We start from the raw sequence: 27,979 nt of genomic DNA on the forward strand, positions 1-27,979 counted from the left end.
ATGGGAACTGGACAGGAATGGCAAGCTGATGGGAGGCCAGGATGTCTAGGATGGATGGGCTTGATGCAGAAATATATGTCATGCTGTATGTGTGTGTGTGTGTAACCTCTATTCTCAAAGCCTTGATGGCCATGCTTGGGGAGAGTGATGATAAATGGTTGCTTTCCTGTAATTTACCTTCAGGAGGATGGATGGAGTTGGCCTGTTTGGTTAGAGTGTGGGGAGATGAGGAGAGAGGAGAGTAGATGAGGGAGGGTGGGGGGAGAAGGGAAAAGGAGAAAGAGAGTAAGGAGTTTCCTGCTTTGGACCTGACTCGGGAGTTGGGTTTCCTCAGAGGTGAGGTACATATTCAAGTGTGTGCGCCTCACTGTTTATTTACAGAGCTTTAGCTCTTGCTCTGTTCATACAGGAGAGGACCCGATATACCCGGGACTCTCCCCCCTTCAAACCCCACTCCAGTCCTTGTGAGTGGAAACACACCAGAGCAGTGGCCACTCCATGTGAGCATACTTTCCAATAAGAAACACACACATATCAATTGATATCATTTCCGCAGCTCAAGCTAATGACCGCCATTAGAGAGACAGATGATCAACACAACCCACAGCTCATTAACTAATAATTTATTTTTTTTTATCATTTAGATTAAAAAGTCAGTGGTTCATTGCCTCAGAGGAAAATGTACAAGGAAGACTCTGACAGAAGTGAAGAGCAGGGCTGAACTAAGAGAAGAATCCTGTTGTTCCCAAAAGGTAGGTGGACAGTTTTTGTGAGAGCGAACCATTATTCCCAGGTCACTAACAGAAAGTTCCCGCCTGTACCTCTATGGAAAAAGCAAAGGGACCGATCAGCCCGTGTCACTTTTTTTTTTTTCTTTTTTTTTTTTTAAACTCGATCCTCCTCAAAGTCATTTACAATTGGGCGGCTGTTGTCTGGCAACAACATAAAACCTAAAAGGAATACATTCTGTGTAATATCTGAACCACATCTTTCTGGTCGTGATCACAAAAGCATATGTTTCTGGTTTCTACATCCATATAACATCATCTGGTTTGTACATCCATACACGTGAGCCATCCCAGGCCGAGTGACGCTTTACATAAAGACAACATAAATGGCAGAGGCAGTTCAGTACATATTTACAACATTAAAAATGTGTCAAGACTCTTTAAACAAGGCAAAGGCGTAGAAGGAAGTGAAACAGAGAAGAATGACAATCAGACCAGGAAAATGTAAATGATAATTCTTTATCATAGGCCATCCCCCTAAAACACTGCCCTTCAGATGAGAGTCATCTCACCTCCCTGCACTTATAGTTCATGTGCGTATCACTTGTTTACTTGGGTAGGTTAATTAGACACACACACACAGACACACCTGTGAATGCTATAAATGCTGCAAAGGGGGGAGGAAACAAAGCAAAGTGAGGCAGTTATGGCCTCAGTTCCACTGCCAAGCTGCTGGGCTTGTTAACGTAAAACAACAGGACGGCTCTCCCTATGAGGCTCACTAAATAGCTTTCACAAGACTACGTTTCTACCCCCAAACAACATCTGGCTCACTCTTACTTCTTATCTTTTATTCCAACATTGAGGGTGGGCACTTGAGAGGAGGAAAACAGAGAGCCAACAGGAAGTAAAGAAGGCTTTTGTACGATTCCATGTGAAATAAAGTCCAGATTCAAGGACGCTACAGTTCCTCCGTGAATGTGTTGGGCGCTTAAGGAGTTGAGCGCCAGAGAGGCCTCACGGGCACGTAATTTGACCATACATCATAATGTGTCACGCCATACTCACATATTAGGGCGAGGAGGCTGGTGCCACTAACGCCACCTGTCTGACACACAAATAACTGACCGCTTGGTTCTGCATTTTTCTGAAATTCCATCTGCGGGAATTGTGCCCTGTGCATAGAGCTGTCAAAACTTCAGAGTCTGTTTTGTCCTTCTTTGCATTTTCTGACACACACCAGAAATCACGGTGGGCGATAACTCATTTTGGTTATGGGTTGTTTTTGGATGGGATTATTAAAATGTCATCCTAAAACAGACAGACAAGCATGAAGATCCACGACCATTTGAACACAATCTAATTCATAGCCGCAGCTGTCATGGAGACCACATTCTTGGACTTGGTGACATTATTTCATAAACACTTAAAATCAGACCATACACTTGCGTGAGTGTGTTCTTCACAGTTTGACATACATTCTCGTAAGACGTGAAAACAAGAACTACAGTACAGTACAGTTTTGGCAGCCTCGTTCTGTGCTGTCACTTATCTAAGACACTGAATACAAAACATGCAAAATGGGTTAAAAAGGGAGTTTGGGGAGGGTGGTGGCTGACACAGAGAAGAGAGCGGAGGAGAGACACTTTTGGAAGAATGACAAACCAAACATACCGCTGCAACCAAAGGAGCGTAACCATTAGCTGGCATGACATGCCTGTCGGCACACTCACTGCTACGCTAGCTTGATGTGCCCCTCAAAACTGTGTGTTTATCTTGTACTCTTTTTAAATAAATTGTAATGTGCTTTACAGGCAGATAAAAAGTTTGAGAGCAACCAGACGGGTTTTTCTGTGGTTTTCGTTGGTCTTGACTTTCATAGTCTCTTAATTGAATTTAAAAACTGACTATGCTTATTTGGCAAAGGATGACAGGGACTGCGTTCGGGTAAGCAAGTTGGGGAAGATGACTTGGGAAGTTTTCCTTTGGATCGCGATGCTCATATTGGTTTAGTTCTTGCTCTGCTAACTGTAAGGTTTTGATGGACCAGCAAAAAACACAAACATGCAAACATAACAAAGCACATGAGGAATGAAATATGATCCTCTCATGTCATAATACAATCAGTGAGCACTAAAAACTTTCCAGCCTCATTCATTTTGTCAAAATATACTAGAGAAAAACACGACTATGTTGTTTATCCGACTTTGTTTTCTTTTTACTGCATGAAAAGGAACTCTCCTTTCAATCTCTTATTTTGGCAAACACAAGCCTGCCAGTCACTAGACACATCAGAAAAATATTCAGACATTTTAAAGACAAAGAAATGACAGTGGCCACACAGCAACATCTGGAAGGCCACTACCCAGCAGAAGACATTACCCATAAAGCAAAAAGTCTCCTTGGAAATATTGGTATTGTTCTGAAATTCCAGCCATTTGTCCACACCGCTTAATCTGTCTTCCAGAAAAAGTGACAAGCAATGAGTCATGATGGTGATGCATGACTTTATAAACCACTCATGAGAGGGACTAGACGCACAGCTCTAGAGGCCTGGAATGTGACTCACACAAGCCAACAGGCTTTGTTCTGCTTAAAAATTAAACAACCGGATATATCTCAAATAAGGATATGCCTGGTACATGGATGGATGAGATAACAAACAGCCACACAAAGAATATAAATTCTATTATGAGCAGTGGCATCAAATAGTTGATATAAGAGCCTATATGAGCAGTTTATTCTGTGAGGGCTGTCTGGTGGCAGCAGCAGTGGTGGTGAGACTGAGGTTTGCTGTGGAAAATGTCCCTGCAAAGGGAGCCCTTGGTTCCTCACGGGGCAAGAGTTTTCTTTTCTTTTTTTTTTTTTTAAGTTACTGTCTGTAGAAGTTACTGCAGAGACCTGGAGCAAGTAGGCCCCATTTTCATGAACATTTTAACAGCAAATGTTGAAAGGTTATCAGGTGCACCGGCTTGTGCTGATCCAAGTCGAGTTTGTTTCATCAGCAAAACGTGAGGCAGCCAAGCAGAGGACGCGCAGCTCGTCTTGTTGCTGATTTTAGTTGGTCTCTGAAGTGACGAACACTGTGGCATAAAATCCTCAGAGAAGTATGTGAAGTGTGAGCACTGGTAGTCATATATGTGAGTACTGAAACAAAGTGGCAGGAGACAGTCTTGACAGGAGAAGGAGACTGGGAGTCACGGGGTTGTAGTTGGGGGGGAGGAGTGGACACCGCTGTCGTCGCTGAAGGAGGGAATGGCGTCTGCTTTTGTCTACACTTCATACCCTTTTTAATGGTCCCTTTTTAAGGCAAACCAATGGACAAAAAGACAAAAAGTGACATAAAGACAAAACTTGAAAAATAAAAAGGAAAATAATTATACACAAAATGTGGTCCTTAAAACAGGGATGGTACATGCAGTCTTTGTAATGTGCAGTGTTCCTGTGATGGGGGAGGAGAAGGGATTCATGGGAAGGGGATCACTGGGTCAGGGTTCATGAGGGTGGGCGAGGAAGGGAGGTAGGGATGGACACTGCTTTCCCATCATGCTTTGCTGCACTTCCCCTTCTTCTCTTTGCGCTGGAACTTCCTCAGACGTCTCGTCCAAATGTCCCTCCACTGGATCACCAGGCTGTTTTTATCAGCCACCAGGCCCACACGCTCCGCCCCTGCACCGACGGCTCCACCCCCGGGTCCGACCCCCGGGCCCGACCCTGGGCCCGTTCCGCCGTCACTGCCCCCCATCACCAAGAATCGTTTGCTCATCTGGATCTTCGGACATTTGCAGGCTAGGTCCTTCATGTGTACCCACAGGATGTTGTCGCCTCTCTTCAAAGGCTCGCCACGGCTCTTGTACACAGACACCACACTAACTGAGAATTTGGCCCAGTCCCCCACCGTCTCCATGTCCAGTACGTTCACTTGTACCGCTGAGAACACATTCATTAAAAAAAAAAAAACATATATATATATATATATATTTATAAAGACACACACACACACTCAGGTCAAAACAAAACTCTCAGCAATGCATATTTATTACTTCAGGTTAATTAATTCTTTTCTCTCACCATAATCCTTCTTGCAATATTTCTTCATGTTGATCTTCAGGTTGCCCTTCACCGGTTTACAATATGACTCACAATCTGCAAAAAAAAAAAAGGACAACCAACATTCACTCCTGTAACGCTGAGGCTGTAACTCCATGGACCTTCTTGACAATAATGACACTCAAATCACACACATGGGACACTTAAACACTTGAAATTTGAATGATTGTCCTACAGTTGCATTTTAGGACTATTTCACAGCATTTCATAGTGCGTTATGTGGTGCTGTTATAGAACATAAATAGAGACCAGTACATCTGTAATGAAAAGGTACTGTGCCAAACACTGTAAAGTGTTATGTACTGCGAAAACCAGCAGTAAACACACTCAACAATATGGATATAAATCACCATGTGCTTGCTTCTGCACATGCACACAGGCCAAGCTTGTTATACAAATATATGAACACATTCATACGTTTGTATTAAAGCTACTATATCTACCTTTTCGGATACTTGTATTGTTTTATAACCTCGTGGTGAGTAGGCCTATATTCCCATTTATCTTTACAACAATATATATTCACTGACAGGGCCAAAGGCTCCAAGGGAAATTGGAGCAGGTTGGACAATGTTGAGCTTGGTTCGGTTTTTGTGTGTTAAAATACAATTTCTGACAAATTGCACATCAAACCCCTGCAACAGACGGGTTCTGGGAGGCAAGTGAAACATACCAGAAGAGTAAAAGTGTTCAGCTTGACATGTTTTCTGCAGTCTTGAGAAAAGACAGAGCGTTGTGGAAGCAGGTCATGGTTGGATGGATGTGAATAGGCCTTGGCTGCCAGCGTGACGACTGAGACCACACATTGGACTGATGACCTCTACTGACCATTCATAGGTAGAGTTGCCAGCGATGAGGTGTTACAATTATGTGACAGTTAAAATGGACCTCTTGGCTGAGTGATCAATCTCAGATCTCAAGACTTGGTTCGGAATTCCCCAGTCTAACATTTGAAGCAACTACGTCCTTTTACACAAAAACATTTCTGATGGCTCAAAGTTCACCTGCAGCCTGAGTTAAAAATGGCAATAATAATAATAACTGACTTTATTTTTCATTCAATGCTGAGAAATGACTGTGTACAACACTTTCTATGGACCAAGAAAGTTGGAGATAAGTTAATTCCCATACAGAGCCCTTTGAAGACATGAGAGCACATGCATGTAATTATTTCTCCTGGTTTGCTTTCTCAAGATCATGAAATATTTATTTTGTCATCTCAACATTAAAAGCTTTGCTTCTCTGTGATCACGAAATGCATTTTCCATGAGCTGAGAGCAGAGAGAATGGGGAACAAACAAGACATGCAAAATTGAATGAACTTTCAAAAACGGATGAAATCGCTCATGTTAGAAATATATGAAAACAATCCTTGATAAGATTTAAAGCATTGCTGTGTGTTTTTAAACAGTGCTCATGGTAACTGCTACTGGAGCTGTGACAAGAAAGAAAGAGACACTGTTGATCATTAGCGAGGCTCTACTGTACTTGACTGGATGCCACTGGATTTTATGAACCGTCGAATTTTGGATCCACTTATTTCATTTTATGAAAATATGAGAAGGACACAAAGTAAAGAAAAAACTATGAAACCGATGGACTGAAATTGCAGGGAATGCCATGAAGGTCGTTTAACCAGCATAGTTTTAGTCAGTTTTAGACAGGCGACACGAAAAGCTGACCATGCTGCTCACTTGGAATGTCAGGGCGTGAAACTGAAAAACCACATGCTGGTAACTGGACTGGTATCTGCGGTCAGGCCTCTCATTGCCTTCAAAAGGAAAACCATTCAGTCATGTAGCTTTCCAAAGCAAACCAAATAAAATTGTTGGACATGAAATGTCCCGATTAGAAAAAAAAAAAAAAACAGTCGTGAGAGAGGGAAATTACACTTTCTGGGTTGCATGAGAGTAGGGGTGCAGCATCGTGTATTTTGGGGGGGAAGGAAGGATGGAGCAATGGAAGGAGAGCGGGAGGACTAAACGGGGGACCAAAGAGCCCATAAAAATGTCCAGGAGGTTTGGCTGTATATCAGAGCGCTGGAGATTTTATTAGCCAGAGAGAGGAGAGAAAAGAAAGGGAGAAGGAGAGAGCAGACGGCAGCTTCCAATAACCTCAAGACAGGGTGACGTTAAAAAAAAAAAAAAGAAAAAAGAAAAAAGATGGGTTGAGGTGTAGATGTGGACTGATGAAGAGGTGTGCTTGTGGATGGGTGTGTGTATGTGTGGATGTGTGTGCTGTACATTGTTCACTTTAAATAAATTATGCTAAATATCATAGCTTGCTAAAGGTCTTTTTCATTATAAATGACCGTGTGGTTTCATGAGCAGATCATTATCATGTAAGTGTGCATGCAACTGTGACAGGCATGCATTTATATGAGATGTGTATGGATTTCATTAGATCACTGCCATTGTGTGCCTGTGTGTGCCTATGAGTGTGTGTCCTTGTGTATGCAGTATACAGTGGCTGGCCTGGAGGTATCAGTGGTGAATCACTGGCTGGGGGACAGTGTGTGTGTTTTCCCATGAAGAGTCACTCACTGCTGGGTGTTCACCTGGAAAAGCTCTCGGTGAATCGCCCACTGACCCAGAAGATCGGCCCACTGAAACCACGCACAATTGGCTCTGGGGCTCTCGATGCCCTCGTTCCCTTGAGCCCCTTTCACTGTGCCATGACAAGGACAAATTGCATCCACCGCCCCTTCCACAAAAACATTTTGGGGGCCTTAGGTTTCTGATGGTGACACTCGTTCTATGGTAGTTTAGGAAGGAGAAAGATGGGGGAAATGCTCTGGTCTGTTTAGCAAAGCCTGAGGTGAATTGGCGATCAATGACTCTTGTGTTCTTAGACCCTGCAACATTTTCCCAGGGAAGTATTAAACACAAGAATGGGCTGGACTGTGCATTTTGTTCCCCCCAAAAAGACTCAAGGGCCCAAGTAATGAGAGGAAAACAGGAAACAGAATGAGGAGAAGAAGAAGTCATAAATGAGGAAAGAATCTGCAAATATAAGAAAATTATTATCAGTATCTATTAAACTTTAAAAGAATACTTAGATCACTCTTTGTCATAAAGCAAATAATGTAAAACAATTTGTTTCATTTTATACCATTTGATTTAACTAGAGGTTTTGCTGTATGTTCACTGACTGTGTGACCACATTTAGCCTTCAACTTAAGCATCAGCCATTCTAAACATTTTTAACCCTTTCTGCCAGACCCTCAAACTGCACAGTATTTACGCTTTGAAAAAAAAGCCCATAAAAAGACAAAAGTCTAATTTACAGCAAGCTTTCTGACAGAATATATATATATTTGTAAAAGAGAAAGGATATAAACAATAAAAATATATGAGTTGAAGAATGCAGTAGAGTATGACTTTCAAAGTGGGGGGTATAATCTGCAGCCTGAGTGATGATGTATGTTATAAACTTACTAATGAATCAACATTTCCAAATCAACACCACCATTTAAATCAAACAGCCACAGAATGAAAAATAAGGGCAGGGTAATTGACCGGAGCCTAAATTGGAGAGTTAGAGGGAGAGACTGAACAAATTTCCCCCCAGTCACTTGCCAACACTCTTTTCACGCCTCAAAACTCGCCCTCACACTGTATCTCGCAGCTATACTGTAACTAATCACCTCTGCTGCCTATCTGCTGGCCTTGGCTTTGAGCTGCAGCTATACTTTGAGCACAGCGAGGCTCCACTAACTTGAGACTAGTGGTCAGGGAAACTGTGCCAAGGACACAGGTCTTTAAGACAATGGAAAAATTCTGCCGGCCCCAATGCACTCGCTCTCTTTGCTGAACTTCAAAAGAGGGGGGACCCGCCCTCCATTAATATTTATTCCACACCTTAAAACTCATGTCCAGAAATATTAAAAAATATGTTTTTGTTCCCCTCATAAAGCAGTGGTGCTTATGGGTGAGGTTCAGAGAGCGTATACTAACCTGCTGGTTCTTCTGTGCTGCTCACTACAGCTGTGGGGTCAATCACTGGGATTTCTGAAACACACACAAGAAATACAAACTTATTTCACTGGTTAAATGTAAATCCATACCTTTCAAGTACGGCCTAAGTGATTTGGCTGTATGCCTGCCTGGAGTGCATGTGTGGTCAAAGAAATGAAGTGTGTCTGAATTCATTTTGTGTATATACTAACATACCCACAACAAAATACAGAGGGTAAGTTTAGTATCCAGTAGAAGTAGAAAGTGTCTTTCTAAGGCCAATTAGAGAAAACATCAGGGTTGTCTAACAGTACATTTGTGACATATGTCGACAACGCACATGAAAACACGTGGGGAATTGCAGACAGACGTGCTAGATAAACACTGACAGAGTGACAGGGATACTTATTGGTGGTGAGAGGGAAGACAGGCTCAAATAAATCACGCATTCCACGGACTAATGTGGCCGTTTCACTGTCATTTTGGAAGAATACATTGAAACATCCTCACACAGTGTAAGTGGAAGAAATAACGGAGGTCAGAGGACCAAGTTTAAGTCTTCATTCAAACTAAGCAGATGCACCACAAATACGGCCAGTAATCCAGATTAGATAAGTCAATCCATTCGAAGTCGGCACACTTGATACATCTGAGACAGAAGTTGATTCTTTGAGGCACAATGGTTAAAATAGAAAGGTGGCTGCACTAGATTAGTCTTGTCCTCCCCCAACAGATGCTAGGTTAACACTGCTGTGTAATCTCCATGCAAGCATGTATAGACAGATGGACAGATGGCAAGGGGGCAGTTTTGGTTGGATCGTCTTGAGACAGATGCAGCCCTCCCTCGCTGTGCCCGCTGGCTACACTAAAAAGTGCCTCATGGAATTCCTCCAGGACCACTCTTCTAATCGTATGCAACTTTCCAATACAAATGCTAATGCTAACAACAGGCCCCTCTGCTTTTACCGTAAACACAGTTACGGGAACGCCGGCTTAGAATCCACCCGGAGGATCTGCTTTTGATTGGATTTGGAGATTGAGGGTTTGAACCAAGCGAGTGGGAGTGTGCTGGCGGGAGGTAGGAGGGGTTCTTGGAAGGCTGTTTTGAGGCAAAAGCAGCAGTTGTCTCTCTCAAATTATGGACACCCCGCCAACAAAAACAAACAAGGGCACGGAGCTTTGTGGAGGCAGGCGCAGCTGCTAGAAGCTACTTTGAGTCTGTGTGCCCTCATGGCCACATCTTGTGAAGACAGACAGATGATGAAAGGATCATTCAGATGAGGGTTGCTGCCATCATACTAATTGGCTGCTTAATGGTCTTGTCTTCTGTCTTGGGGTCCAAGAGCCTCAATAGGCAGTAAGATGCTTACCATGAGGCCATCTTGCCACACACACACACACACACACACACACACACACACACACACACACACACACACACACACACACACACACACACACACACACACACACACACACACACACACACACACAGTTGTCATTACTGCTATTTGTAATGGATCCAAATGTGCGCATGTACTTGAAAGCACATACACAATTCTTCTTGTTCTCACTGGATGGTTCAGTAGCATTCAAATGAGTAGGGTCTGCTATCCATGACCACAGTTGTTTCCTCTATCTCGCCCATTCACCATCTGCTCCGGAGCTGCATGTGAGAGAAAACACAACATGGCACCATGTGGCACAGTGTGGCAGAGCTTGGTGAGGCAGTGGGCGGCCCGGCACGGTTTGCCGTGGTGGAGGTTGTCTTGTGAGCGCGTGCAATGTGTGCCCGTACCGCCTGGCACACATCGCAGTGGAAAGTTGCCCTCTATTACGCATGCCTGCATGTGCCGGGGCACTGGCAAATTTCATAACCCACATGCACACACACATGCTTGTCACAGGAAATTAAAAACCTGTGTAGTCGGCATGCAAACTACAGCAACTGAAGTACTCTCGCACATATTACACATTGTTGACAGCAAGTGGAACAACAACAGCCCAATCTTGGGTTCGCTACCAGCTTTCCACTGACTTGCACCAAAAAAACAACCCTGCACATTTACAGTGGTCCTCTCTATGTCGGCATGAGTTACTTCTCCACCTCACTCTTCAACTTTTCTCTGTCCTTTTAACAAATGTGACAGTTCAGTTTAGCCCGACAATACATCTGGATCCATGTCTGCGCACGTTTTAGAGTGTTCGCAGAGAAACTATCATTGCATTTTCAGCGGCCACACAAACCCACAGAACACATGTACTGTATGTGCAGCGTAGAGATCAGGTTGGGTGTGCCTGTTAGACAGCCAGAATGACTTTAGGCTACAGAAAAGTGTGGTTTCAATTATGTTTTTCAACCTCAATATTTTGCGTTCTGTGCTGCTTTTAGTGTAGCTCACAATGGAGATCGGGTCAGTTTTTAGCAGTCTGACAAGATGATAAAATTACAAAACTGAGGAATGTAAGTTATCAGAGTGAGAATGTGTGTGTGTATCTGTTTGAGTCACTCACTGATGCAGGGGGCCACAGGAGAGCGGCTCTGTTGGTAGCCCTTGGCGCAGCGGTTGCAGGTGATGCCGGTGACGCCGTCCTTGCAGGGGCACTGGCCTGTGGTCTGGTTGCACGTCTTGCCCGCTGCGCCCACAGGGTGGCAGTCACAGGCTGGGGTGGGGGAGATGGGGAGGGAGAAAATATGTTCATTATATTGACTGATTAATCTTGATGCCAAAATGACACACAGTAGACTGCAGCTTATTCCCTGGATTTTACAGTCTGGGCAGGATACTGGGTTAAATCTTGTAAAACAAAAGGGAGATGGATGGGTGAGTGGGGTGATGCATGTAGTGCATCACCGTCAAGAGACCCAGAGAAGCACACTGTGCCCTCCTCTGTCCTCTCTGCTCATTTCCTCTTGTCCTAATGCTGTGTGCACTCTGGTGCCTGCCTGGTCACACACGCTCTGCTGTTTCATCACTTCCCGAAAGTTCAGTTGATGCCCAGCAAATGCCAATAACAACAAGCAATGCTCCGGTCACTTCGCACTTGCAAGACTTTTACGACTTTTGCTGGTTCGAGGTGATTTAGTCAAGCCACCTTAAGCAAGCCTTTTTTTTGTTTAGTTTAAAGAGCTGTTAAATACAAGAATTGGCACGTTAGTCTGAAACCTTCTTGACAGAGCTTTACAAGATGTTAGAGAGGATGAGAGGGAGAGTGAGAAATGAAGGAGAGGATGAGACAGAGAGAGGGAGAGAGTGAGAGAGACAGAGCTTCAGTATAGTCCAAACAGAGCCTCTGGTGTGTTTCACAGCATAAACACCAGTGAATGTAACCAAACTGTGGACACTCCAACGCTACTAAAAAAGAAGAAGAAGAAAAAAGCAAACATTTGTTCTTTAAGTAATAAACACATGCTTAACATTTTACAGCAAGCCAGCTAGTCAAAGACATCAGTGACACATAGAATAAAAACAAATTCAAGACTTTTACATATTCTTGAGGAGTCCACAGGAGTGTGAGTGATTGGTTTTCACTTTGACATTCTCTGTCCAGAATACAAGAAGCTAGAGTACAGACAAGTATCCGTTCCATTCTACTATCTACTTATCTGCTGACTTGCTGCCAAAAGATACAACAAACCACCATGAAATTTAAGGTGAACCTTCTGCCTTTTCCCCTCATTTTCAGTCTTAAGAAAACAGGCACAGCCTAGTGCAAAATTACTAAAGCAAACTTAAAGTGACTCGACTGTAACATGATAGCTGTAATTGTCCAAGCTTATCAAGAAAAGACAAGAAAGGCCAAAATTACACTTGGGGGGAAAAACCGTGTAACCCAACAGTTTGTTACAGGGCTTGCCAGAGAAAGGCAGCTGCTAACATGCCACGGTTTCTTCCCACCACTTGACGGAACTGTGAATGTGTTTATTTGCGCCGGATATTTTTTAGCTGCTACAACAGAAGAAAGCCAGAGGACCCCGCCACCTGTTGACTGGGCGAAGGGAGGGTTTAAACATCCAAAACTGACCCAAGAGTGATTGTGTGAGTCTGATGGTGGAGTGGGGAGGGATTAACTGCAGCTCAGATGTTCCGAAACATGTTTGCCTTTTCCGGCAAGGCCGACCGATCCACAGGTGTCAAAGTGGCTGCACTTTGTTTGAAGCTGTGCACAGAGACATAAATCTGATGCTTCAGCGTGCAAAATCCCCACCATTTGAGTCATGCAGGCCCAACCAGGAAACTCAAGCTTTGATGACACTTGGTAAGAGTTTGTTACTGACCTAAAGGGAATGCACATCTGCATATGGCAGGGTAGAGACGCAGGATTGAGTGGGATGCCGGAGGTCAAGTCAACAAGGGTCTCCGGACTGTCCGTCTGTTGCTCTGTGCCAACCATGTAACATATATCCTCGCCCCCATAACCCCACCCTCATTCATCAGGCAGAGCTAGGCTTCCTGCCACTGGTCCCAGGTGCTACAATGTCCACAGACCATTTGGGAATTTCTGGCATTCCTGGAGTTTGTGTCCTTAGACATGTTAATCAAACCCAGCTGATTAGTGCACTAACACACTGATATGAAACCCTGATCTATAGAAGGATCAGATCTTATATCATGTAAAGATCAACATATGCCATATACTTCAACTGAAATGTAAACATGCTAGCTTTATCATAACCCAACGCTGATTTGATTTGAGCTTTATTCTTGTCTGGGAGACGATGTGTCCAATGTCAAAGCACATCTGGGATAAACCCCCTGTTATTTGATCAGTCTGGTACAAGTCTGGTGTTGGTCTGTCATGCCTGTCAAGACATGTGGCACAGCAACAGGAGGGGCGACGAGCCATTGTTTCCCAGCTGATCCCTGAACCAAATCAACTCGATCCAGTCAGTATGAGAGAGATGTAAGTAACGTTAGACGTTCTCACTTCCCTTCTAAACAATCGTAGGCTGTTAAGACATCAGAGTTCAGTAAACAACCAGCAAATAACAGATCCGAATGGGCTGTGAGGGGCAGGAGGGTGGTGGTGGTGGTGGCGGGGAGTCCTGGAGTTTTATGTGCAGGGGCTCGGGCCAGTTAAGAAGCAGTAAAAACGTCCTCAGATGTTGATGACTTTTCAAGCCTGTGTGACTGCAGACGTGACAGGCACCGTGTTGGGATTTGTAGTCCTCTGACAGGCGTTTGCTCAGTTTAACTGATTCCTGTTGCCTTGTGCATGCGAGTGTGCGCATATGGGCTTAAGTACTTGAGGGGACTGCTCTTTGTCTGCAGTTATTTGGCAGTTCCCACATTTGGAGAAGATGGTGTTACTTGGACCTTTAGTTGGAAACAGTTAATTATGTTCTGCTGGCTAATTCGCTGTGAAAAATAAATACAAGTGTTGAAATGTGCACATTTTACTGGTTCTAAATTATGGTTCTGTGGATTTACTCTGTTCATGTTCACAGGTCCTGGCTAAACTAAAATTATGTAATTCGCTCTCAAGGATCACATTTTCATGCTGCTATAGGCAAGGCACTATATTATTCACTTTAAATTACCTTAGTAAATTAGCTTGCGTAATCTTTTTCTACCCACAGTGTTTTCTGACAGAAAATATCCTGCCTCAGAAATGACGATATTTGAGACATTAAACCAGTGTGGCTTATATTGGCTGGCGTTGCTTCACATGGACTGTGGCCTCATTTTAATGCCCTTTATCAATGTTCCTTGTGGTCCATGGATACCAGCTGCACAACCTCACATTAAAACCTCATATTTCGAAGACCTCCTATAATGCAGTCAGGCCATGTGGTGACTGCCATGTTTCTTTAATTTTGCTGACTGTTTTAATGCTTGTGACATTGTAAAGGGCTTGTGGAGAAACTGGTGCCTGGGTATTTGAGCCAGAGCCCAGTAGATTCACTTTGAATTGGGAGCTTATTACTTAACAAAGACGACACAGTGTGTGTTTGGTGCACATGGGAGGTAAGTGGTGGATGTGATGGAGGCAGGAGAGAGGTGGTTTCTCCTCTTCACATACTCCTCAGATTGTGCACTGACACCCATCAGGAGCGGGGCAGATTAAAAACAGACATGGCTCATTCATCCTCTCAGACCTGCACTGCCCCTCAGCCCTCGCCACTCCTGTCTCTGCTTTAGAAAACACCTGTATTTTATTGTTGTAACTCCATTTCAGAGGTGAAGCTCACCCCCTTCAGCCACACCACACCTCTGGCCTTTATCTTGACCCTGACACATGGAAATAAAACAGAGGCAAAAAAAAAAAAAAAAAAAACCAGGGAAGTCACAGTGAGCGAAAAAGTTAAAGGTTTTAAAAGTAGTGAGTCATGGTGGGAGAAGGCAGAAGTCGGGGAAGACGAGGAGATGGTGGTTATAAACGAATCATGGGAAATGGAGATGAAAAAAAAAGAGAGCAAGGGCTGAGGCAAAGGAAAATGACGGCTCCTAGAAGGCTGTGGAATTGCTCTGATCAATCATGGAGGCAGCGGCTCAGCAGAGGCTTTTTGGACGTTGACTTTCATTTCCGTCACATCTGGGGCCTTTGTGAGGGAGGGTGATAAACTGTTTACCACCTGATCACTAGGCTGTGATAAGAACAGATTGTCGTGTCAGGGGGGCTTGCGTATGTGTGTGAGAGCACTCCACCTCCAGGTATTGCAGGAAATGGAAGATGAGGGAACAATTTGCACAGAGGGACACACATCTCAGGACAGATCTCCTGTCAGGATTGAGGCAGATCTCTTTCTGTCAGTGTTTCGGTGCAGAAACAGGTCAAGTGACTTAAGTTTTAAGGTATGTGACCAAGTCATATTGCAGTTTTTGCCATTATATGATGAATGGCTCGACATCTCAGCACAGCTAACACGGGCAACTGCGGCTTGATACTCATGCCATACTCAAACCTCCTGGTGTTGGGTTACAGCTTGGGTCGGCTGCAGAGGGAAAACTGATCGGAAGCCAGTGGGAGATTCTCGCCATGAAATTTCAGGCAAAAGATCTTCACGGCTAAGAGCGTTGGCAGGTCTCACCAGTGCTGTTTTTTTTTTTGTTTTTTTTAATGTTCTGGAAGCGATTCTTTACCTTCATCAGGATCAACAGGATGAAAAACATTCCCTCTCTGCTATTGATTTGAATATTTTCCTGAGCAACAAGTACAGGAAACTGGTGTTATTTTTGAGTCCAGCGAGAGGAGAGAAATGCTTCCAGCGTAGTATCGGGCTGAAAAATATTCACTGCAAATGTGAAATAATAAAAGGGTAAAATACATTCTTCCATGAGAAATGCCTCGGTCAAGTGATAATATTATGTGGTGTGTGTGGTATGGGGAAACGTTTGGTGGAACGGCCACAAAAGCTTCGGGCATTGTATCAATTTGTTTCTCCCTGTTACGGTACGGCGACTCAGACATGCTGATATTTTTTATTGAAAGTTACCATGACCATGTATGTTTCCAATCATAACTTGTTACTCCTTTTACACTTTCTCAGAAATGACATGACTACATTTAGAGTAGTATTAGAAGGGTTAGAACATCTCAATCTGCTTTTGTTTGAACTTTTTGTAAACACAGCCTATTGCCAAGTGAAAAGTCAAAGTGAGCTTAAAGTAATAATCCGTGACATTTTCATATAAATAAATATTCATTTTGCTACTCTGTTGCTGATTTATGTAACACAAAAGTGATCCGTGTTCAAGAACACTTTTGCATTAGTTACTGTAAACACATAGCGGTTGGTAATTCTTTCCCAGAAAAATACTCGTGTTTTATGTTTCTGACAGCAGAAGAAGAACTGGGTTGTTAAAACAGTATGATCATGGACGGATAGACAAAGAAACAAGCGCCACCTAGAGACACTCAAACCTTATCAACAGGTTTCTGCTTGATTACAAAGTGATTTCTAGGAGGTATATAGCAAAACAAAAACAACTAAAGATTCTCATGAATACCACTTTGAAAAGTTACAAGTACTCATAAAACTCACTTCTCAACTGTGTGACTTCTTGTTGGACTCTTACCTTTGCAGGCTCGTCGGTGACTGATCGGTCTGGCCATGTCTCTGTAAAAGCCCTCCTTACAGTAGTGGCAGTGGCGTCCTGCGGTGTTGTGGCGGCAGTTCATGCAGACTCCTCCGCTCTTCCTCCCTGACAGTTTGTACAACTCCATGTTGAAGCGACAGCGACGGGCGTGTAGGTTACAGTTACACGCTGCAGAGGGAAGAGGAAAGTTGCATCAACACAGGTGTAAAGTAGGACAACTTTAAACGTTTTACACCATCTTCATAGCATTTATCCAACGAGTTTAAATGCAAGTTAGCCCAGATGAAATGTTCACATTCAGTGTGTATTGCAGTAAAACATGTGCTTACTACCAAACAGACAGAGCTGGGAGAGATTTTCCAGTAAGGCAGGATAATAGTGAGTGGTTTATAATCTACACTGCGGCTGTGTGCTTGGCTGCTATTCCAGAACTCATCAATCAAAAGTGATATTTGCAGAGCTCATTTTCTCCATTTCATAATTAATGAATTCAGCTCCTCTCGGCCCATTAGTTATTAATCACAGGAAAGAGAGACATTAATTTCATGAATCACTGATGAGTAAAGACTCCTAAGATCTATTAAAAGCAAGGCTGATTCAGATAAAGGAGTGGGCTCGAGCTAGCTGTCTTCTAAATGAGGCGAGCCAGAATATATGGGACATGTGAAGTGAGGTTATATCTCTTCACAGTCTCTCTAAGTTCCACTTGAAATCCAACTGGTCCCTTGATGTCGCTTCGGCTAATAAGTCTTTCCATTGACTCCTCCATATAAGACCACATTAACCAGCTCTGACATTATTGATAAACTCTGTTCACTCTCTACATGTGGGGTTTACATTTGAGAAGTATAATGAGAAACCAGCCCTTCTTGTTTGTGTAACAGAGTTTAATCCAGACCCCTTTCTGGTTAAATCAGAGTCAGACCTGGGACCTGAAGACTTGGCCGTGGCTTCAATGTCACAGAGCTCAGTTCCAGTTCAAAGTTACCCGCAGATAAATTACAAAAGGGTAAACAACAGCAGGGCTGTTTAACCAATAATGTCAACAGTTATGGCAAAGGAAGATTATTAGGGGATCACAACAGAAGGTGATATTAATTAACTTTAATCCAATGGGAGCGTGTTTGAGAAAATAGATTTCACTAACAATGGATGTTTAGAGTAGAATAAGACACAACAATGGGGAGTAAGTAAAGACAGACTGACTGAGAGACTGAGACAGAGGTTTTTATGTGTGTGTGTGTGGCTTTGTGTTTGGGGAGTTGGAAGTTACAGAAAATCAGAACTGAATACTGACTGAGATATTTTATCTACATACATTTTGCAGGACATATACACATATTTTAATTCGGCATCTTAAGTATTTTAGCTTTGAAGAGCCTCCTTTATAAAAGATTAACAGTTGCTGCATAGCAGGTTACAAAAATGTGTTTACTAGCAATATTTGAAAACCATTTGAAAAGCTCCTCTGTAGCTGACACATGCCTGTTTGGTGTTTTAAGGTCAAGGTCAGTTCCACAGTTACATGAAGCTCAATGATCTGTACAATGTTAAATGAGCTTTTTTGCAGGTGATCAAAAGTGACTGTTAATGGGGCTGTGATGGCTCTTTCACAGGAAGAGAATCACTTGAACGTCAAGTAATAAGTGCTATGTTAGCAGTGAACGATATATAATCTCCATCCTCACTGAAAGGGAAGCCTGGCACCAGGTTGGGAAAGAGGCCCGCTTTTCCCTGGTTGCAGCCCTGGAAAAAAAAAAAGAGGGGATGGGGGGGGGGGGGGGGGGGGGGGCACATTCCCAGACTGTTTCCCAATTCCATCCGGTTATTATGCAGCCCAATTTGTATGGAATTCTGCAGTTAATGAAATACTGTTTTATGTATGAATACATTGGGACAACGCTGGATGCTTTGGTGTGCTCTCATGAACTGTTCAATGAAGGTATGTAATGTGAGGATGGTGTGGCAACGTAGGATACTGAGTGAAGCCTGCAAACAGAGTGGGATAAAAGGTTTTAGTGGTAGTGACACGGTTTAACCCTGCTTTAACTGAAAAAGCTACATACACCAAATCGATGACATATTGACTAAGTAATTGTGTGTGTGTGTGTGTGTGTGTTTGTGTCTGTATGGAGTGTGTAGCTGCATGTGAACGCCTAAACAGCCTGTCCAACTTCTTCTAAGGGGAATGTGACAAAGAACACACCAGCTCTGGCAAGTGGCTGGAGCTGCTGGGGGAGGGGGGGCAGGATTGGGGCAACTAGGTGGGGGGGGGGGGGTTGTGATTATGATCAAGCGTCTCAAACACACACACAGCTGTGAGCACTTGTGTCCATTAACACCTTGTAGCAGAACATGAAAGCGATGGATCACATTTTCTCCCCCAGCTGAAGTACAGACGGCCCTCTTACGGCATCCTCTCAATTTACAGCTATGCAACAAGATCGGCCAACAAAGTCTGAGGTAAGAGAGGATATGTTCAAGTGTGGAGAATGTAAAGAAAGCTGAAGAACTTAACCTTTAAATGATTTAACATGTGTAGCCGGGATGACTGGGAATGACTTGAGCAACAGCCAGACTTTTCGTGACAGACAGAAAACGAGAGTATTAGTATTTAGAAATGTCTGCAGAAGAGTGAAGAGTAAGAGATTCAATGAAAATGTGTGATTAAAGGTTAATGAAGGAAAAAAAAAGTAGAGATGACCTCAAATAGGTGTTTGTATGTGTACCGGTGTGTGTGTGTTTTCTATGGTGCACATGCTGCGTGCAGTTAACTTCAGCTTGGAGCTGCAGCTGCCCAAGGATCCTGGAATGTTTATGGGTTTGTTTTGAAGTGCTTGTGAACACCCCACCCCCTCCCCCCACAACCTGCTACCCCCACCACCCACCACCACTGCACCCCCTCACCCAAATTAGGCTCAGCGGGGATAACTGAACACTGTTGAAGGCCATTTTTCAATTCATTAACACATCAAAGCCTCAGCAAAAAAAGACTCACTAATTCTTATCTGTTGCAGGAGAAAACAGACATTTTGGTGCGGAAAGGAGTTCTGTGGGTGGTGGAAAGTCAGCAAAGAAACTGTGACCACTGAGTGAACGCGACTCCTTTATGGGTCAGTGTCCAATTCAGGGATGCGTTAAGCTCCTTGTGTTGTCGTGGAAATCAAACAACAAACACAAGCTATGGGCTTGGCAAACACAGGACAAAAATACAGGAGGGGATGGAGGGAGATGAGGACAAAACCCCTAGGAAAATATTAGAGTAGAGAATTGTTTCATCACTTTGTCATCACAATGAACAGTGCCAAATGCAAATTTTGGTGAAAGAGCTGCTGCAGTAAATGTTTTGCTTTCACCCAGTATCTTCCTCTACACAGTCTGTATATATCTCACTTTGTGATCTAGGTGGCACTTAAACTTCTTTAAAGGAAAAACTTAGGGAATATTTCAGGTAAGGCAGATTGACAGAAGAACACAACTCTGTTCTATTTCAGCTTTCAAAACAGGTGCCTCAACAAGTAAATGTGCTCTGAATAAGCTCACAGACTGTTCTGTCAAGCGTCCTATGACAAATTGGCCCGTAAAGACAGCGCTCAACAAATAAAATGCAAGAGTGTTTGTGGAGTGCACTGCCTCTATGTTCCCTTCCATATGTCAGGAATAAATCTAACCTCATTTTTCCTTCAGCTCGACCAAAGCCAAGCCGGTAAGCACAGCCAATTGATTTTGGATGCCTGTGCAAAACCCAAATCCCATGGCTAAAATTGGTCCTTGAAAACTGGAGGGCTGCTCTCCCACCACCACCTTTCCCCTCTTGGCCCAGGCCGCGGTCCAGACCTGCTGCAGCCCCCCTCGGGTGCCCTCTCTGCTTGGCCAAACAGGCTCAGCTATATGGGCTCCTGCCATCATGTGTGTGTATGGTGTGTGTCTGTGTGTGTGTATGTTTGGACTGAGTTCCGCCTGGCTGCTCCAGCCACCTGCTCAGGGCACCGGGGGAACACCCGGTTAATTAGCTCCTCATTAGAGCCAAGGCAGTGTACAGTGTGGATAAACACACACATACTCACACACACACACACACACACACAAGAGACGGCTGCTTCAAGAGGCAGTAACCGCTCACAAAACGACAAGGATCAAATGACAAAAGATCCAGTACTACAAGTACATTACTGAGACATAAACAGATGTAAAGACTGCTGGGTCTGTGCGCTGTAATGAGCTGTGGACAACAAGCTGAGACAAAGATTTAAGAACTCCAAGCTGAGAACTAACAGGAAACTACAACTCCTGTAGCCCTGCTGTGTGCATTACATGGACCGTGCTACGCTTCTTCCTCTTTGTAACCGAGCCACTTTAGCCGTACTTGCTCTTTGCTTCTCTTCCATACAGACGTATCTTTCACTTTTAGCTTTGACACCATGTCCGGGGCCTCCCCTCCCTCCACTGGTTTCTGCGGTTAGCCTCACGCCGTGGGCTTAAGAGCAGGCTCTTGGGAGCCCTTTTGAACTGAGAGTCCCCTTAATTCCTCTCTCACGTCTCCCCTAAGCCTCCCTCTCTCTACCTCTCTCCTCTTACTTTCATGAGACCCTATCTCAAAAACTCTCATTGGTTGCCTCTCCCTCTTCTTTCTTGTTTCCATCCCCACCCTTTTTCTCTTGTCCATCTCCCTTTCTCTCTCTGGATGGCATCGGGCAGGGAGAGATTTTATCGAGATTAGGCTGGAGGGTTGCCAGGTTGGGGGGGCCTGGTGTCGGAGGAGAGTTGAGTCCTTAGCTCTGTTCCCCCTGTCTCTGGTCCACTTCACTTCCCCACATCTAAACATTGTTATCTCTGTCCTGCCTTTGCCTTTACTCTCTGTCTGTGTCGGTCCACGGGTGATATTCTGCAGCCCTGTGGACAAGGACAGAAGCAGACGACTGCTGTGCGATCAAATCATCATGTAGAATCAGTAAAAACTGCAGTAAAAACAGATTTACTTTTGCTATGACTCTTGGCAGACATAACCATGAGGTCCTCTCTGGGGGATACGTGTGATGCCTGGGCTGGTTTAGAAATAGAAAGTGACAGATGGAATAAATTCACCACTGCGGCCAGAGATGGCAGTAGAAATGGTGAAAAGTATGATCAGGTTGTGATGCAAGCTTGTGTGTGAATGCACAGAAAGCCAAAGAGTCCTGGGCAGATGATGGGTGACCCAGAATTGAGTGGTGAAAATCACTGTATTTTTAAGCGAAGCTTTTTTGGCCTATCTGCAGTGCAGCTGGTATTTTGTAACTGACAACTTTCATCCAAATGAAAGGTTTTATGGACATGAAAATGGTATGAATCACACGCTTTGCAGTTACCAGATCTCAGTGAACATCTATGGGAGAGTTTGACCCAACATGTTAGATGGCACTCCATCATCATCATCATCATCATCAAAACACCAGATGAGGGTTAAAGAAGGGTGTTCATTTCTTTAGCAGACTTTCAGCAATTTGCACAATTATTTTCCAAGTAGCACTGAAACTGTTCTGACAGCTCATTGCAGCTCAGGATTCTTCCAACTAACTTATTTATTTATTTATTTTAAGAATGGTCAAAATTGATGCAACAGAAGCCAAAATATCCCGACTTCAAAATGTTGGATCCTATAATTCCCAAAATGCAACTCACTAATGCATTTTGTTAGGCACTCCATGCCTGGCAAATTAGTTTGTTTCTGTTAAAAAGTCAAAGTCTCTGAACCCAAATTCAGGATTACCCAGATGACATCATCAGGGTCTTTTTTTTTCCCCTCAGATCTTAAAAAGTCACAAAATACATTATATAACTGTTTGCACAAGCTGAGCTGTACTCTTCATGACAAGTAAGCCGATCTATATCTGTGCCCCTTTAATTCCCATCTGCTGATCAGTCTCATCAATCAAAGCTGAACTTGCATACACACATAAGGAGGTGATGTTAAACCTGTGGATTGAAAAGTGGAATTGGGTTGGCTGCTCCCCAACAGGACTGGTCCATAAGGATATGATCATGGACTGAAGGACAGACGGCTCCACATTTACGCATTTGTTTTCACTAAGCACACCGACCTGTCTGTTCACATACAGTAACAGACAATATCCATTCCATATGCATGGACATATGAAGAGACAAATACACATACACATGATTTCAAACAGTGACGGCAGCTCATCGGTTAGACGGCCTGTGTCAGACAGACATTACCACAATTAAAGGGAGCCAAGTGATCGTCATACACTCATCTGTAACAAACGACACAGACATATATTTTCTCTTGACAGCCTCTGAATCTTGCTGCCGCGAGCAAACACCAGCCGGTGGCCAAAAACCACATATTTTCTCAGGCAATAGACCACAGAGGCATGCAACAGCAAAAAAAACAAAAAACAAAAAGAGGCAAACTATTATCAAAACACAATGAATTAAATGAGAGAAGAAAAAAAGACCAATTTCAGCAAAAAAGAAAAGAAATAAAGAAATAAAAGAAGAGGCAGCAGAAAGAAAACGTCCAGGCAGAGAGTTAATCTTGTTACACAAGGACAGAGAGGAAGAGAGCGCCGGCGGTGACGGGCACCTCGGGAGGTGATTGCTACCATCTGTGCGAGAGAGTCGATGGGGGCCTGGGAGAGCAGGGTGGGCACACTGCAGCTCCACCAGTTTGTTTTGGCACCGGGATAAAACACCACATCGCACTTCTAGATTACATGTGGCTGTCGCACATGCACAAATGCACGGAGATGCATATGCACACACGCACTTGGCCTCAGGCACCCACAGAGCATTTCCCAAGGTTTTAACCCAGCTGACATTAATGCTGTTATTTGACTCTTTGCTGTCCTTAACATTTGTTTCACCGTCTTCCCTGCTAGCCAGAGAGCCTTTGTGAGTGGCTTCATAAAATTAGAAATGTATGAGTCCCTTGTGCCAAGGACCAAAGTTGCAACACTGACAGAGCAAATTAAAGCAAACTGACCAAACCCTGTTGTCTCAGCCAGATAAAGGAAGTTATTTTGCTTCAAGTACTGAGAACACAACACCACACAGCACCAAAACAAAAGGCGCACACCTCATGTTTGTTGGCCTCGTTGCCCCGTAGCCCCATCGTCTCTCACGCTAACTACCCCAGAGGCATCACTTCATAGGGCTGTTGATTTTAGAACAACATTCCTGGGCTGTGTAATTATTTGAAAGCACAGGAGGTTGCCTTTTCAAAATCACTTTCTTTCGCTTAGCAAATGTTTTTCATGTTATCCTAATCATGCAACTCACAAATTGTGCCTTGGTTTCATGTGTGGTGTGTTTAAGAATGAGGTAATTTCTCAATCACCAGGCCTCAAAAGTGTCTCAGTGAATCTGCTCTGTGCCTGGAACATGGGCCTGACCTCTGCTTGCCCTTACTAGGAGATGTGGAGGGAGAAAAATGCTGTGAAAGGATGGAGGCCTATTTTGAAATTCTAATCAGCATTAAATAACCATCTGCCCCTTGTCAGCGAGCGAAACGAAGAGAGGGAGAAATAAAAAAAAAAAAAAAGAAAGAGTTTGTACTTCTGCGGTCTTCAGAGTTTCCATAGCTCTGCACAGATCTGAGCTTATTCTGAGTCCTGTTCCTGAGCATGTGTTCCTGGCTGGCTTCTTCCTCTGACACACATATTCACACACACACATACACACACACACACCTCTGCTGGATAACACTGCTCTCCCTAAGAAACCCATCTGTCAATGTCCCCCTAATTCCAGCTAATAGTTTCCAAAAAACTGAGGCTGAGCCCACCGAAAACCACAAGCCCCCACAAAAGTTTTGAACGGGCTTGTGACAAGTCCTGCAACTTCAAAATCTGTCTGTTCCACTTCTCTTTCTTCTGCTGTAAAATCCATATTTTAATGCAACTGCTGCTTCATTAGAGTAGCAGACATGATCTAATATCTATTATATAACAGCTAATAACTTTTTTTTTTAAAGGTAATAACTAATTTGTGGGAATTTCCTTCAGGTGATGACATGGACTAATGTATAGTGAGAGTCTACAGTGAATAGTTATTGGGCTGATTGATTTAATTTCAAAGGAAACTTCCCTTCTTGTGCAAAAACATTGTACCATATCACTCATTCCCCACTGGATTCAATATGTCAAATTTACTATTAAAAATATTCAACACCACACCCAAACACTGCAGCAGAACAGGAACACCCAACTGCAGCTCACCTGCATTTCTGGCAAATCAGCTCAAATGGCAATTCAAACAGCCTTTACATGACCTCTGTTTTAATGCTATGAATGCATAACAGTGTGCCTGGTGCAACACTGGCAGCAGATCTGGCTTGGTGGGTCCATTAGGGATGGATGGTGTCTGGCCCTGGGCTAGAAGCGTCCCAGAGCAGTACTCTGGACTTCCTGCAGGCTGAGCCCAAATGAGGGAGAGGAAGGGCTGGAGAATAGAACAGCTTGGTGCTGCAGCCAAACAGGGCCAAGATGGCTGCAGACACAGCCAAGAGTGGAGAGCTACGACAGCACCATAAATTACCATCTACTCAGGATGTCACACTGTCGTTGACTCCACAAGAGGCCTCTTCATCTTATACAGTGACCTTGGCAGACTCTATTATGCCTATGATATAGCGTCTCACATTTTTAAGTCAACATTAAGTATTTACATTACTGCATCGACCATGCCAGCAGAAAAGCCAATACTCCATCACAACCAGTAACCAAATAGCTCTTATCCATCTGTTTCCTCATTCTGTCCTGTGGCTCAAACTCCGGGCAGATAAATCACAGCTTTTTCCATCATGTCTCCCTCAATGCAAACAGACACGCTCCTTTACGAGGCTGCCCTTTCTGACTACCAGAGCGGGGATTTGTAAACCAATGTCTTGAGGCAGGATTCATAGCGAAGGAGGCGGCAGATGGGCGTGTGTGTGCATGGCTTGTGTCTGGAGACAGTATGTGAGCTTGCCAAGAGCGCAGACAGTAATCTCGGTGCATGTCAGACATTTAGTAAGACCCGTGAACAATCAAACCAGCCTGTTAGAGACGATGTTCTCCTTATCCAGGGTAAAGATTAAAACCAAACTGCTACAAGTGAGAACAGAACCTTGCAGAATTCTTAAAAATCATCCTAACAATAGTGTTTCAAGTGGTGAAATCACACACACATCAGACACATTTCTCAAAAACTGACAGTCTCAGAGGCAGGGTGTGAAATAGCCATTGATTTGGCTCTACAACTGCCCACTCTAAATTCCTCATTACCCACAAACCATCTACCCGTCAACTTAACCTTGTCACTACCCCACAAAGGATCATGACCTCAGACCAGGCCCCTCAGACCCTCCCTCCAATCCAAACACCCCCAGGGCCTCACGAAGGCTCTGGTGACACCTAAGGGACTCCTCAGCTCTGTAACTTGCCACTCTTACACACTTTCCCAGTCTAAATACTTACACCTCACTGCCACAGTGGCATGCCTCGGGGCCTGCACTGCAGCCCCTTCGCCATTTGTGCGCCGTGTCTCAAAGAAAAGTGAGCTGAGAAATCAACAAGGGGCGGGTGCATTTTAAGAATGGCCTTTAATATACACTGGAGAGGCTTTTACAGGCTCTCCTGCTACTTTGAGGATATTTTGGTTCTAGTTCTACCGGAACAAGCTGTAAAGAGACTTTTGGAACATGAAATTGAGGACATCTGGGACTAACTTTTTGGTGTGTCCGGATGTGTGATCAGGTATAGCGTGCAACTTGCAATAAGATTTAACTGCCCTGTATCAACACTGGGATTAGGTCATCATAGTTGGCCAGTGCAGCCGGGCCTTTTAGTCCAGAAATCATGGATAGAAGTGACATATCAATCCCGCAGAGAAGAGATCTACGGGAAGCTGGCGTAACATTTCGGAAACAGCTACGGGACATTTGAAGGGGGTGTGTGCAAAGTATGAGTTAGAAAACGCTGAGGGATTTATAGAATATTGTTCTAGAAGGATCTAGGTGTATGTGTGCCTGAATCCATGAGCTGAGTAAGTGACAGCGTCAAGGACAGGTGAGAAGCCAAAGTAAGTCAGGGTTCGCATGGGACGTTTCAGAGTACAGAGTGAGGGAAGGTCAAGTTCACTGGACGGTCTAATGTTAAAATGGCCTTGCTCCTTTGGCTCTGTCACTCTTTGTCCCCTTTCAACAGATCTGGCATGGTTCAATGCTAAATATGATCTCAGGCCAGCTCACTGGGCAATTACAACATGTTTGAAAAATATACACTGTTTTTCAATGTTTTACTCCTGTTTTTTTCCTCTCTGGCTGTAATTCATTTCATTTTGGGGAAAGGTTAAAATGGGGACAGCGGTTTCTAATATGGTTTTATTTTCCTACACTAACAAATTTTTATGACAAGCAAAATTGACCTGAATTAAGTTCCACCTACGTCTATTTATACTAAAGGAGAAATACTGTAAAAATTACAGCCAAAGAAACATCCACATACTAGAGAACAAATTCCTGCTAAAAACACATTACTAACATGGCATGTGTCTAAAGCCCTTGTACAGCTATGAAGTTAATATACATGCTAAATATCCAATCAAAAGCCTGTTATCATACAAAATCCTAATCCAATACAAAGGTAATCCAATTACATTGACAAAAATTGTCACAGAAATTGCTATAATTTTACTTGGCAAGCTTTCAGAGCACGTCTGGATGACTTTTACAGAGCATGTCTTGAGGTAAAGGCAAACACTGCCAAATAACATTCTTGGATGACTTAGCTGTAGCAGTGTGCCAATGACTTGAGCTGTTGTCATCCACTGTTTAGACTTGCTTGAGAAAATGAGTTTTTTTTTTTTTTTTTTTTTCAGAGAAGTCCAGAAAACATGATTTTGTTGAGAGTAGGCCTGTTTCCCCGTAGGGGAATGGTAAACAGAAGAGGCTGATGGGAAATGAAAGGAAAAGACGGGCCTGTGTTTTGAGAGACATTGCCAAAGTTGCCAGCTCAACCACTATGGTTGCTACCAGAACTCCTCACCTGTATAAACACAAACCCTTCCGGTATGTTCTGGCAACGCTTCTAATTAACATTATGACAGTCAAACACTGCAGTTAAATCTCTCCATTTCTAACTTCCCTCTCTCTTTCCATGTG

At 43.7% G+C, this 27,979-nt stretch overlaps 1 protein-coding gene across 3 annotated transcripts in view; it reads right to left on the bottom strand.

The window, feature by feature from the left end:
- Positions 1-808: 808 nt before the first annotated feature.
- ntn2 (netrin 2) overlaps positions 809-27,979 on the bottom strand; it is a 42,038-nt gene continuing 14,867 nt past the window's right edge. For all 3 annotated transcript variants that reach the window (XM_041029456.1, XM_041029455.1, XM_041029454.1), the window contains exons 3-7: positions 16,816-17,004; positions 11,309-11,458; positions 8,795-8,848; positions 4,800-4,874; positions 809-4,658 (exon numbers count right to left, since the gene is read on the bottom strand). In XM_041029456.1, coding sequence (XP_040885390.1) covers positions 4,273-4,658; positions 4,800-4,874; positions 8,795-8,848; positions 11,309-11,458; positions 16,816-17,004 — 854 coding nt within the window. In that variant the 3' untranslated portion in view covers positions 809-4,272. The remainder of the gene's footprint in view (positions 4,659-4,799; positions 4,875-8,794; positions 8,849-11,308; positions 11,459-16,815; positions 17,005-27,979) is intronic.

This window comes from Toxotes jaculatrix, chromosome 21 (genome assembly GCF_017976425.1).
Source record: "Toxotes jaculatrix isolate fToxJac2 chromosome 21, fToxJac2.pri, whole genome shotgun sequence".
NCBI lineage: Eukaryota > Metazoa > Chordata > Actinopteri > Toxotidae > Toxotes > Toxotes jaculatrix.